This window comes from Epinephelus fuscoguttatus, linkage group LG23, assembly GCF_011397635.1.
Source record: "Epinephelus fuscoguttatus linkage group LG23, E.fuscoguttatus.final_Chr_v1".
NCBI classification, from domain to species: Eukaryota; Metazoa; Chordata; class Actinopteri; order Perciformes; family Serranidae; genus Epinephelus; species Epinephelus fuscoguttatus.
Window position 1 is genome coordinate 33,532,659 of NC_064774.1, and position 14,754 is coordinate 33,547,412.

The following is a 14,754-nucleotide window of genomic DNA, read 5'->3' on the forward strand; positions in this document are numbered from 1 at the left end:
TACTTTGTTGAAATCGATCAAATTTATATGCAATATCGAACTACAAACTTTATTTAGCACAGATAAGCAAATTTTAACCCAATGATTTGATCAGGTTTTGTACCTTGTCCACTTTTGTGTCGGGATTGGCTGTAAACTTGTTTTTACATGCATTTGTGTATTCTTCTATTACATGTTTTATTGTTTCCTTGATGAAAAAGAATCAAAATAGTCTATAGCAACCCATACCATGACAAATAGAGTAATTGTATATATGATAACAGATCAGAAGATTAGTATATTAAAGTACACATTTTTCATAAACATGAAAGAAAATAAAAGTATAGAAATAATTATTGATCCACTCTTGATAATTTGGAGGATCACTCTTTCCAGTGTCTGAGTATGACCCTCTTCACAGTAGTGATGACAATTTTTGAGCTCCTGTCTCCTGGGTCAAAGTCCTGTGCTTGTTAAATCCATCTACCTGCCCTAAGTGGACCTTCTTGCTCTATATACTATGTCTGTCTAATAATGATGTTCTGGGGTTCACACTGGAGTTCACTGAATGCCTGGTATGTCTCAAACAGATGCTAAGGTGTGCATTGTGTTTCCATATTTGATGCACAGGGCCATCGCCCAAGCAGTGGTTTTAGATGTCTTGAGAGACCAGGCTGCTTTAGCTTCAGTCTTTTAGAAGGATATCATGTATGTAGCCATTAAATACATGTTTAAATACCTTTTATATGTTTCGGGTTTCAAAAGGAGTCAGGTGAGTTTTAAACCAACTAATTCAGTTAATGCAAATTAGTTTTATATAGGCTAAGGAAATATGCTAGTGACAGTAGCTGTTTCAGCCAGGGGCAAACTGGGACTAAAAAACAGCCCTGGACTTTGACTCGGCCCAGCCCACAACAACCGGTGTGCGGAAACTCATCAGCCCAGGTGTCAAAATACTTAAATCTTAACACATGATACTATACCTTCCAAATTATAGCAATAGCACCAATGTTGACTAGATGTGTTAGGAGCATAGTGTAGAATACTCACTGAGAAATAAACAACACAGTCATGTCTCTCTGCTGAACAATACAATGCAGGTGACTGCCTGAAACACACAAGACATGTTGTTGGACTGGACTGTGTCGTTTATTTCTCAGTGATTATTCAATTTAAACTGTATATTTACAGCCTCTTTACACTGTGATTTGTCATAACTCATAGAGGCTTCACTCTCTAATTGCCTTTGGTTTTTTTCCCTCACCTTCTCAGCCCCACCCTTTTCTTTCCGTTTTTTTTGGATTAATACCAGTATCCATATTGTTATCTTTCATGCTGTCTCTCCCATCTGCACCTGCATGGCTGCTCGATTTGCGTGACGTATGTGCTTCCTCCTTCTTCAATTTGATTGGTGGCCAGCCAGCTTATAGATATCTATGGGCTGGCTGGCATCCAGTTTAAAGGCTGCCACCTAGTGGACTGGACGTGGAACAGTAGATTATCAGGGAGAAAAAAAAACAAAAACGGTGATGACTGCGTGGTGGCCGCTGGCCGTTCTGTGATTCTCCAGAACCTCCAGAAGGCCAGTATGCCCCTGGTTTCAGCCTGCGAAATGGTCACTCCTAAAAGTGAAGCCTAAATTTGTCAACTTTTGTCTAAAGTCAAGCACCCACTTTTCCAAAAATGACTTTGAATTTCAGATAATGTGCCACTGTTATCATTGTAAACTGCATATGTGCCATGCTTGAATAGAAATCTTGACAGGAGTAGTAACAGTCGCTAAGGATGGCACAAATTATAGTAGGATATCAAGCTGTTTTCCATAATTCAAGATAGTGGGTTAGCTGATAGATGTTAAACATTAGAGGTTAGAAATGGACCGTAATTTTTATGTCTCTGCGTGGAAGCATTATGTTTTCGGGTTGTCTGTCTGTCAACAAGATATCTCAAGAACACCTTTAAGGGATATCTTTAATTTGGCACAATTATTTGGCACAAATGTTCATTTGGACAATGAACTGATTGGATCTTGGTGGTCAAAGGTCACAGCCAGTGTGACCTTGCATCTGTCTCATTCTCGTGAAAATATATCTCAAGAACACCTTAAGGGAATTTCTTTAAATTTGGCGCAAACGTTCACTTAGGCTGAAGAATAAGCTGATTAGAATTTTGTGGTTGAAGATCAAAGGTCAAGGTCAGTATTGCTTCACAAAATATGTTTTTGGCCATTACGCAAGAATCCATGTGCTACTTATTACAAAACTCCACACAAATGTCTAATAGGATAAATAACTGAAGTGATGATATTTTATATCCCAAAGGTCAACTTCACTGTGACATCATAATGTTCTGCATAAAACACTTTTCTAGCCATTACAGCATTGTTTCTCAGAAACAGAGGGGGGAGACATTTGCTCGGATACTGAATTGCTGACACTAATCTTGGGTGTCCAGCTTAAAACTGTGCAGATTGTACAGATCTTCTGTGCTGTCGGGGGAAAGATGTGTTTGAAGCATCTGTGTTTTCACAGACATGGATGTAAACTGTAAGAGAAATTTGATGCCCGGAGGCATACAACCGTGGGGCGGTAATTATATATATATATAGATATATATATATATATATATATATATATATATGTGTGTGTGTGTGTGTGTGTATATACCACACATCTGGGTGAAAACATATATATATATATATATATATATATGTTCCCAATCAACACAAAGTGGTATTAAGTCTAGAGCTGTTTTTGCAAATTGATTCATTATTTTAGTAACTTTTTTGGTAAAAATCCAAACATTCTTCAAAGCTCTGAAATGCAAAAACTTGCTTTGCACTACATGGTGTATGCAGAGTCTTGTGTGTAATTGTATGCTTGTGTGGCTTTGAGTCCTGAATGGCAATGAGCTGTTGTATTGGAGAGGCTGGACTATTGATGTTATCCACAGAGATTCTCTTCAGCTGTTTGTTTAGTGGAGAAAACAAATTAGTGTCCCTCAGAAAATGGCATGTGTTCTACATTTATAGTCTGAGCCTGTGAATGTACTTGCAATAACAGGGCCTCCTGGGTGTCTGTCCCTGTCAATACAAAGTGAGAATTTCAAGCTCCATCCTGTTGGCACAATCAAGGTCATAAAGTTTGATCTCACACAGCCTGTTGACTTCTGGCTGATAGTGGAGGAATTTGATTAATTTTAAATAGCTTCAAGGAGGTGCAGGAGATTTCACTGTCACTGTGGCATCCAGATTCCAACACTACAGTTCATCCAAGAGAGGTTATGTATTGTATGTTCCTTAAAGTGTGTTCATACCAGCACATTCTCACTTCAATCTCAAATCTTTAATTGGAGCTAAAATGCTGTTTCTGTGTTTCTGCTTCACGGCATCCAGCAGACCTTGAAGTGAAGGTTGTTAGGACCCAGCAGGCAGTGGCTTTGAACCCCCATTACAGCATGAGGATGCTCTGTATGCCACCCACTACACAGTGGATCAATTGCAATGATGGGGGGCCTGTCTGCAGGGCGCTGCATAAGCACACTGATGACATCCAGTCACGCTCATCATGTTCCTCTCTATAGTCTCATGAAGTGGTTAACATTCTTCAACACACACTTGAACGCTGGATTCTCCTTGTAGTTGCACGTGGACGTCAGCCAGTGGAACAGTGTGTTTAATGAGGTGTGTGTGTGTGTGTGTGTGTGTGTGTGTGTGTGTGTGTGTGTGTGTGTGTACAGGCAAGATTACTTGGCAGGAAATGTTGGAAATTTCTGCAGAGTGAATGCATAAAATAATTTTTTTGAGGATTTCATGCTTTCCTCCTCAATATTGTTTCACTTGCAAAAGGTATTTGTGGAATGTGAATGTTATGACTCTACAGCTAAATATAGAAAATCATCCTGGAAGTGTAAGGGACTGTGTGGAAATGCACCTTTGGTAGTACTGGAGTGGATGTGGAAGAGGGGCCTAGTTTGGAAGAGTTTGCCCCATGTCCATAACTCCTAATGGCTGGCCTGGATATAGTTCAACAGAACGCTTGTTAGATTAGTCAAATTATGTTGCCTAAGGAAGGAGCAAATGTCAAGCTGACTGAAAGCAACAGAAGCTGAATTGAAATGACCTTGTAACAGTTTTTCTTTTAGTTATAGTGGTTGACCAAACAGCAGTAGCAAAAGCTATGAAGAGTAAAAACCACACACATTTTTACAGCTACAATGTAGTACAATGTACTTTAATGCAGTTTTGGACCTAGCTCTGCACACTCTTGGGTGGTGGACATTGGGATGATGACCTGCAGTCGACCGGGTTGTCCGTCATACTGCCCCTTCACCAGTATTGGGGTACGTGGCTGGGGAAAGGCCCCTTGGGCAGATGGTAAACCCACTGTCACAATAGCGGACGCCACTACAGGATCTGGCACAGTGGGGGCAACAGCAGATTGTGGGCGAAGCAGCCGAGGGGTCGCTTGGGTCACGGCAACTGTATAAGTGGATGTTGCCTGAGGAGCGTCATGTCTCAAAATCAACAAATCACCATCACACGACAGCTCGTCCTCTGACTGGTCCGGATGTGGTAAAGGGGAAGCCGTGGCACACTGTGGAGACCCGGCTCCAACCACAGCCTTTAGCAGTGTACGATGGATCTGCTTGGTTTTGGTCTGATCATCAGCCAGTGCAATAGTATACACAGACCCTCCCTCTCTCGGTGCTTTCAAGACTTTATACACTACAGAACCCCACAGATCCTGAATCTTATGGTGCCCTTTTGCACTAAAGTCTTGCAGCCTCACCAACTGGCCCTCCTGCAGTGGAGCATCTCGGACACGCTGATCGTAATTCCTCTTTCTGCGCTCTGCTGTGATCCTTAGCCTCTCTCGGGCACCTTCAAAGGCTATCTGCAATCGGGTCTGGTGCTCCATAATCCATTTATGGACAACCTCGCACTGGCCATTACCGGCTGGATGATATGGGGTTGTGCGAGACTTCTCAACAGCGTACAGGGCACAGAGCTGCTGAACCAGAGAGCTCTCAAAGTTACGGCCCTGATCTGAGTGAATGCAAGCTGGAACACTGAATTTTGAGAACTACTCTATTACGAACACTTGAGCTACAGTGGAGGCCTGTTGGTCACGGGTGGGAACAGCCAGTGTGCACTTGCTGAAAACGTCCATCACAACAAGGACATTTTCCACCCCATTATGGGTGGTCTCCAAGACTGTGTTGTCCATAGCTAAAATCTCACTGGGCCAAGAAGCCAGCAAATGGCCCAGATAACTAGGGGCAGTGGGTTGCTTGTTCTTGGCAGCTTGGTACCTCTCACAGGCCTTACACCACTACCCTACCTTGGAGGACATACCCAGCCACTAACACCGCTGCCGTAGTAGCTCCACGGTTCTTTCAACCCCTTGATGGCCGTGCCCCTGGTGAACCTCTGACAGCACCTCTACCTTTAAGGCAACAGGAAAGAGCAACTGGAGGACTGCCTCAGCACCATCAGGGCAGAAGATCTGATGATGCAAGAGACCACCCCTCTCAACCAACCTGTCCCACTGCCAGAGAAGTGTCAAAGCAGTCCGAGATAGCCACTTCGCTCCTACTGATTGGGACGCTGCTTCTGCTTCTAAAAATCAAGACCTCCTGTATAACAGGGTCTGCGTGCTGGAGGGCACAGATATCAGTGGGAGCATGGTGAGGCAGGGCTCCAAACGCAGCTTGGGCTGCCTCTGTCCTGCCTCTGTCCTGCGAAACTGCAGGGCTTGCCGTAAGGGCTTGGGGAGCCATTCCCCAGGGACTTCCAAGTCCTGCACCCCAGGAGAATACTGATGGGACAAGGCATCCGCATTCTTATTGCTCCTCCGTCGGCTAAGCTTGGTGCCACTGAACAGCTGCCCAGCACTGTTCAGTGGCACCAACCTTAGCCAGTGACAAGTGGCTGAGTCGGTTATTGTCTGTATCGACAATGCACTTGTGGCCAGCAAGTACTCCCTGAACTTTTCTGTCATGACCCGCTTGAGCACCAAAAACTCCAATTTCATGGAGCTATACGTGACCATGTTGCGTTCAGTGGGCCTCACCTTTCCACCCTGCTCCTGTGACAGCACAGCCCCTAAGCCACCATGGCTTGTATCCACCTCCAGGATGAAAGGAAGGGAGAAGTTCGCATAAGCAAGCACCGGTGCTGTGATGAGCTTGGTTTTCAAAGCCTCAAACCTCTGATGACACTCCTCAGTCCAGCTCCCTGTGACCGTAACCTCTGACCTCTTTGACCTCTTGCTTCCCAAAGTAACTACCAGCTTGTGTAGAGGGGCAGCCAACTTGGCAAAACCCTCTACAAACCGGCAGTAGTAGCTGGCAAAACCAAGGAATGACCGCAGCTCTGAGATGGTCGTAGGGGCTTGCCAGTTGGCTACCACCTCTACCTTGCTCGGGTCAGTGGAGACACCCTTGTCGGAAATCAAGTGCCCCACGTAACACACCTCCTTCTAAAAGAAGGCACACTTGGCAAGTTTTGCCTTCAGACGTTCCTGCTGCAGCTGCCCCAGCACGACGTCCAACCTCTCCAGATGTTGCTCAATAGTGGAAGAGAAAACCACAATGTTGTCAAGATACAGCAACAAGGACTGGCATTGTTGGTCGCCAAAAATCCGTTGCATCAATCGTTGGAAGGTGCTAGGGGCGTTGCACAGTCCGAAGGGCATGCGATTCCATTCGAAGAGGCCAAAGGGAGTGCAAAACACTTTTTGGCCAATCTGCCTCGGCGATGGGAACCTGGTTGTAATTGCTAGCTAGGTCCATGGTGGAAAACCAGCAGGCACTGGACAAGGCATCAAGAGATTCCTCAGTACAAGGAAGGGGGAATGCATCCTTCCAGGTCTTGTTGTGCAGCTGTCTGGAGTCGACACACATACGTAGACTACCATCCTTCACCACCTCATAGTCATACCTCAACTTACTTACGGTGTACTTACTCAAGAGCGATGTTTTCTCTGCTCTTCAGTAGGCAAGGGAGATAGGTCCGTGGCCGCTATCTGATCCAGCACAGCGGGAACAGCTAATAAAGATGCCACTGTAGCCCCACCAGATGACACTTCTGTGACCAAAGCGGGAGAAGCAAGCAGTCTGGCAGGAAGGCTGGAGTCCAAGGGCTCAAACAACACAGTAGTGTTGGGAGTACTGCTCTGAGCAGGTGGGTGTGACGATCGTCATCACGCCACCAGGGATGTGACCTGCCCTTCTCCCACGCACCTTGACTGGACCCGAGGCATTCTTTGGGGCCTGCAGGCAGGCCTGGTGGCACTTTTGTAATGCCTGCAAAACGGGTTTTGGGGACTCAGATACTGAAGGCAAGTCGAACAGGGCCAAGCCATGCTGGCCAAAGAGCTCTCTGTAACATCTTCGAATAACATTCATCCCCAAAACACCAGGGACCTGAGAAGATGTGCCACCCGGAGGGTCCTTGACCACCAACACCCCACAACACGACATGAACTTACTGCAGAGCTCTACGTCCAGCTCCAAGTAGCCAATGTAAGGAATGGCCAACCCATTGCCATTGGCTGCTCTGAGCTGCAGCCAGTGGCAAGACTGGAGCTTCTCTCGACCCCAGGGCCTAAAATGCTGGAGGAATATGCTCTCTGTGACCGTGGACACCATAGACCCAGTGTCTATCAAGCTCTTCCATGGCACAAAAACCAATCTCTCAGTGGAAGTGGCAATTGCAGTGGAAGAAGCTGTCAAGGGGACAACAGAAGCTGGAGGTGCAGCAATAGGACCAGGTACGGCCGCATCCTGTTCCTGTCGCAGCCTCTCATTTTCAGCTCGTAGCTCGTAACTCCTGCAACTCTCCCTCCATAGCTACACCCTGACCAATTAGAGACCCTACTAGGGCTGCAGAGAGAACGGGGAAACAGCTCCTTACTTTTTACAGATCTAACCAACAGGTCCCCACTGCTGCTCTGCCTGGCAAAATATATCAAAAATAAGAAATATGGTTAGGTGCAAAATACAATTAGCTCTGGGCCCCAATTAACAAAAAAGGAAAAGGAAACGAAACAAAGAAAAAAAATGAAATTGATTGGAACACATGTCTCTGTTCTCAAAAGTAAATCCTGCCGACAGCACCAGATTGTGGTGAGCGGGGGGCGACCAAGGGTGGTGGACAAGTGGTAAAAAAAAAAAAAAAAAAATTAAATTTAGAGTATGTTAAATTTAGTATCGCGACAACGCCACCTAGGGAGTTTCACTCTAGGAACTACCAGGGTTACAGTAAACAACCAAAAAGGCACAGAGGTTCGTATTGCTACATTGAGAGAGACAGGACGTGGTTCCAGTTTAACAAAAATTTATATATGTATTTATTATGTAAATCAATACTTTTTAAAAGCCATAAAAATCTCATCCACACCCTTAAAAGGACAACATATGGGGGACCTGATCGGTGCTGAGGCTTACTAGTGGGGGAACGTGAGACGAAGAGGGGTTCTGAGGGGTCCTAGGATAAAAAAACAAATCAACCCAATCATATGTGAAAACCAAAGAAGACAAAAAGGGGGTGCACGGCATACACACATAAAATTAAGGGGAAACCACCACTGGCAGCTCTCAGCAACTGAAAAGGAAAACAAAATTAGTGAGGCTGACTAAACCGAAAGAAACAAAACACAAATAAACACCAAATAAACAAAAGTAATAATGTGGAAAACTACAACGCAAACAAACAAAATAAACTGAAATATGGTTGACAGCCACTAAATATTCACAAGAAAATCTTAAAGTCTTAGGCTGCCAAACATCAAACTAAGGAAGAAGAAAGAATTAATTTTAGCCTAATCAAATTAGGATTTAAACAAAGTAGGTGAATATGCAACAAACAAGGGCATAATACAATCGAAACTGTATATAAATCAAAACATACAAAACAAAGAAATAAACAAAACCAAATTCGACTCAATACTAAACAAAATATATATAAATTGTCAAAATCATGCAATTACATAAGGCAACTAATGAAAAACAAACCATAAACTACTAACAAATAAATAGAAAACCAGAAAAAGACAAATAACACAAAATTAATCAAACTAAATTAAATAAACTCAATAGGGTCCAGGCTTCAGGTGGCTGCCAGAAGGCCGATACACATACCCGCTCCCAAGCACAGACCTACTAGCTGTAAAGGCCACAAGCAGCGGTGGGCAAGAGCAGCAGGCGGAGCAGCACAGCACAGCAGCGCATCACACCAGGCAGAGCAGACACCAAGCAGAGCAGACGGGGCCTGAGGCTACATTAGCCAAACCTGAAGAAGACAAACCTAAAGAAGACTATAGTGTGTACATTCCTGACACAGCAAGTATAAAATGTAGCTGAACCTTGCTGAATATTATGAATGAGCAACCATAAACTGAGTCAACTAGCTAATGTTAGTATAGCAAATCATGACCAATGCTGCTGTGGAGTTGGACAGACAAGGATTCTGGTTTACTGATGCCGCTGTGACTGCAGTGTCTCTGTTTAACTGGCAGAAAAACAAAAGACAAGGGAGCTGTGCTGTGTCTAGTTTCTCAGTAACTCAGTTTAGGTTGTGAAGTTATTTCTATTCATGAAAACTATTTAGGTATCTGAAGGCAAACCATTGTGTTGCATCTGCTAAATTTTACACCTGTTGGGTTTGGGAGCTTTTGTGATAAAGTCTGACATCATTTAAAAGGAAGATCTCACTTGAACATTTGCAACATTTTTGAAGAACAATATGTTACAATGCATGTCCCTGAGGTCAGCTAAGATATAAAATGTGACACATGTCAGCCCAGAGAGCGTGGCTCTATCAGGGTGAGGCTGGGTGAACCTCCCCCCCAGGAGGACTGACCTGAGCTGTTAGCAAAACTTTAATCTTTCATTCTTCCATCACACTGCATTACATGTTCTGTCTCAAATTGTGCCTGCAATGTGAAATCAATTATTCTTGGTTGCACTAACTGAACAAAAGAGCACATCTTAGGGTGGAGGACTCTCTCTGTTGCAGCTTCTTCTGATAAAATGGCTCAGGCTTGGCACTCCCCCTACGCTGCTGGCTACTCTAACCCCATGATGGAATATTCTGGGAAGAAATGAGATTAGCATTTTATAGTGTTAAACTGGGTTGGGTTTATAGCTCAAGGCTTAGCTTGGGTGCTGCTGCACTGCCAGATGTATATAGTTCTGATGCAGATGACTCAATCACTCTATGATTAACACTTGGGTAGAAGCCAAATGCTTCAAATGCTAACAAGATGAGTCATTTTTGGGATTTGTCAGGCTTCTGCTGGCTGCTTCCTTCATTCATGTTTTTTAATGTGTGCACTACTTCGAAAGTGTGCACTGTGCAACAATCTGTAACATCATCTGGAACCTTAAAGCATAGGAATGGTCTACTACCAGCACTATGATTTCCTAACTGTAGTGGCTCTGCCATTTCTTATTTTCTTATTGTTTTAAGATCAATACTGACTAAAATTTGATTGTAGCACAGAGTATTGAAAACTAGCAAGTAGATGAAATCTAAAGTCTTTTCACCTTTGTCAAGATGTTTGATTAGGTAATTGTTTATTTGAATGTAAGGATTCACAATACATATCAGGCCCATAGATTATCAGCTGATAATGCAAAATTTATATTATTATACAGTTTTCAGTTTTATTCACAGGATTTTTGGAGACAATTGGGTGTATGAAGATAAGAGGATATGCCTAGATTTCAACATCTTTGTGCTTTTTATGTGTCAAAAATGTTCTATTTTCACTGATTTAGGTACTTAAGGTCAACAGACCAGAGCAACGGAGAGTGTGGAAAAGAGGTGAAGAAACGTGTGCAAGCAGGTTTGAACGGGTGGAGAAAAGTGTCAGGCGATAAAAGAGTACCAGCAAGATCAAAAGGAAAGGTGTACAAGTCGTGGTGAGACCAGTGATGTTGTTTGGTTTAGAGACAGTGGCACTGAGAAATAGACAGGAGGCTGAGCTGGAGGTAGCAGAGATAAAGATAGTGAGGTTCTCTTTGGGAGTGATGAGGATGAATAGGATCAGGAATGAGTACATCAGAGGGACCGCTCATGTAAAATGTTTTGGAGATAAAGTCAGAGAGGCCAGACTGAGATGGTTTGGACATGTTCAGAGTAGGGATAGTGAATATATCAGCATAAGGATGTTGAGGTTGGAACTGCCAGGCAAGAGGCCTAGAGGAAGACCAAGGAGGAGATTTATGGATGTTAAAGGATAACTTTGGTATTTTTCAACCTGGGCCCTATTTCCCCATGTGTATGTGTGCGTATGATTCATAGGTACAACTCGTTTTAAAATTGGTTCAGTATTGAGGGAGGCGGATGCAGCTGGCAGCCGTGAAACGAGCTAAAATGGTTACGGGGGCAAATGCGTGCCGTATAAGTTTGCGCATTAAAAGTGCTTTTTTTTGCCACTGACCGGTTCAGATCGCCAGTGCTATCTCTGTAAATAGCATACTAAATGTATCCCTTACCTCTGGGCTGTGTGACGTCATCTTGTGAGAGCTTTGCTCCACTGTGTCTGTAGCTCTCTACTCGTGGGACAGCCGTTTTCTTGAGTAAGAGGTGTTTCAGGATTGGATGTCTTCTCTTCTTCGGCTGGCAGTAGTCATCTTGGGAGAAGTGAGCACAGCAGACCTGATGGTCTGCAAGGCGCAGTGTCTGGACAGGAGTGTTAGCATCCATTTGTAGCACAACTAGCCACAACTTCAGCATCTCGCCGTCCAACAAAGGCAGCCTATGAAAGTTGTACGGGGTGTTGCGTGACATCTTGTTCTTGCAATTCGCATAAGCACAAACATGAACCATTGTTTTCAATTGATGCAGTAAAACTCTCAACTGTACTCCGGGACAACCAGCGCCACTCTGAGCGGCGCTCAGCATGGCTCCTCTGTTTTCTTCCAGCAACAAGCAAAGCTCTCACGTCACACACAGCCCAGAGGTAAGGGAAACGCTTAGTATGCTATTTACAGAGATAGCACTTGCGATCTGAACCGGTCAGTGGTGAAAAAAAGCACTTTTAACACGCAAACTTATACAGGATGCATTTGCCCCTGTTACCGTTTTAGCTCGTTTCACAGCTGCCGGCTGCATCCGCCTCCCTCAATACTGAGCCAATTTTAAAACTTGTTGTACCTATGAATCATACGCACACATACACATGGGGAAATAGGGCCCAGGTTGAATTATTGCATATAATGTGTAATCTCAGTTCAAATTATAGAAATCTATCTCTATCAGTCATGGTGTGATTGGTCCCATTAATGGAACATAATTCCTATAATATTGGAGATTATATGATAATATTTATGACAGAGCTTAAAATTAACACCCGCCAAGCGCCAGTGGTGGGTAAAAAATTAGTTTGGCATGTAAAACAAAAACACACGCCTGCCAGTGGCCAATGGAAAATTTTGAATTGCATGCGAGTTTTTGTTTTCATACTTTCGAACATTTCTGCCAACTGTCAGACTATTTTGACCCTCGCGGCACGCTGTACTTGTGTATGATTTGGTACGCCGGGAACGGCGTGACGTCAGCTACTGGAGTTCTGTTTATTCCCTTTGTTTGAAGAAGCACAGCGGGAAGAGCGTATTGAGGAAGATGTGGCAACACATTCCCGGCATGAAGCCACCACACGATCAAGAAGAGGAACAGACAGCAAAACGGAGTCATGTCACTATATGACATTTCAAAGAAAACTGGAAAATTGATGAGGCTGGCCAACCTCGGTCCTGGCTGACTTATGACCCGAAAAACCACAACATGAGCTGCAGCCTTTGCCGCAAATACAGGAAGGATAAACAAGCAAAACCCATTCGTTGTTGGCACAACGAACCTGAAATTGGAAAGTATTAAGGACCATGAAAAGTCAAAATGCCACAGTGACAGCTTAAAAACCTCGCAGCCTGTGAGCTCAACCCATGTCATCAAGTCAGTGACAGCTATACCAGACCCAACAAAACGAAAACTTTTCACCATGTTCAGGACCGTACATGCATTGGCAAAGAAGGGAAGGCTGATGGCCAACTTCGAGTGGATCTGCGAGTAAGTGTTTTAACTCCTAAGTCACTGTAAAATTTGTGGGAACTGTTGTATATTAGTTAACGTAACGTAAACGTCAATGACGCTTTTCGTCGGATACTGTCTCCTGTTTACGTTACCTTATGAATGTTAACGTTAAGTAATATGTGACGTTACACTCAGTCGCACACAGTAGCAGTCCTGAGCTACAGTTTGAGCAATGTTTGTGTAACTGGCACCAGATCTAGGGTATCTGGGCCGGTCCATGTGATACCTGTGATTTTAGACCGCATCATTTGCATTAGATATTCAGGTGACATTCACTTTGTCCACTCTAATTATAATATTTTTCTCTTCTTATCTTTTTTAGGCTGGATGAGATGAAAGAGTTGCCAGTAGGGAAAACCTATAGGAATAAAGTAGAGGCAAGAGTGTTCCTCCATTATATAGCAGACATGGAAAGAAAAAAAATTGAAGACGGATTGGGGAGGGCGAAATTTGTTAGTATAATGAGTGATGGTTCAACAGATAGTGCTGTGAAGGAGCAGGAGGTGGTCTATGTTAGAAGCAGTGTGGGGGGAAAAATTGAGTCCAAATTTGTTGGGATTGATGCAGTTGACAAGGCAGATGCAGAAAACATAACAAAGGCCATCAAAGATGTCATGGATAAGGTCAGTCAACAGTGGGAAGTTAAGTTTGTGGCAGTAGCCACTGATGGAGCTGCAGTGATGGTTGGAGCGAGGACAGGGGTGGTCCAGCGTCTGAGAAGAGACAGACCATATGGAGGACACTGTATGGCGCACAGGTTGGAGCTAAGCTTTAAAGATTCGGTAAAAAACATAGTCCTTTTCAAAAAAGTAGAAGAGCTCCTCACAGGCCTGTACAATTTCTACCATGTTAGTCCCTTAAATCACTCTCACCTCAAGAACAGCTTTGCAGCACTGGAATTGGCACCTATCATGCCCACAAGAGTCGGTGGCACAAGGTGGGTGGCCCACCTCCTACATGCCACTGACCACTTCCTGAGAGGCTACCCAGCCATAATGCATCACTTAAACCGTGTAAGGCTCATATTTCAAAATGTTGATGAAAACCTCTCTCTGTCACTCTCTCTCTCTCTCTCTCTCTCTCACACACACAAACACACTCACTCACTCACTCACTCACTCACACTGACATATTAACATTTACACAAAGTATTGAATAACTAGTTACTCAGTAGTTGTGTGATATTTTCATTAGCAACAAAATAACAAAGATAAACAAACAAAATCACATTTTGCCATGGTATTTGAACTCATTAGACTGACCATTTGTGTGTGCCTGCACATCTGCAATTTCAGATCACATCCCCAGACGTTCAAGGTGTAAGTACGGTGCAGCAGTGCAAAGCGAAGAGCTTCAGTGCAACTGCCAAGGAAGCTGTTGTGCTTAGATTCAGTGGGTTCCTACATGACACACTCAGCCATCTCAGCAGAGTATCAGAGACTCTGCAGAAGTCGGACATCTCCATCGCTGACGCCCACTGTTGTCTGAGCTCCACACATGCTGTATTGGAGAGTTACAAGACCAGGTATGGCTTTTTTATGATAATGTTTTGCTCAGTCTGCAAATAAATACTAGATACATTTGTGTAGTGTAGTAAGGAAAAAGTGTAGTATAGTGAAGTGGGATTTTGAATCATCAGAGCAGGACCAATGATGAAAGCCACCCAAGACGGA

At 43.9% G+C, this 14,754-nt stretch overlaps 1 protein-coding gene across 1 annotated transcript in view; it reads left to right on the forward strand.

Moving 5' to 3' along the window:
* The first annotated feature begins 12,219 nt into the window (after positions 1-12,219).
* Positions 12,220-14,754, forward strand: part of LOC125884102 (E3 SUMO-protein ligase KIAA1586-like) — a 3,500-nt gene continuing 965 nt past the window's right edge. The window contains exons 1-3 of the mRNA XM_049568900.1: positions 12,220-13,057; positions 13,404-14,094; positions 14,377-14,606. Of these exons, the coding sequence (XP_049424857.1) occupies positions 12,990-13,057; positions 13,404-14,094; positions 14,377-14,606 (989 nt within the window). The 5' untranslated portion in view covers positions 12,220-12,989. The remainder of the gene's footprint in view (positions 13,058-13,403; positions 14,095-14,376; positions 14,607-14,754) is intronic.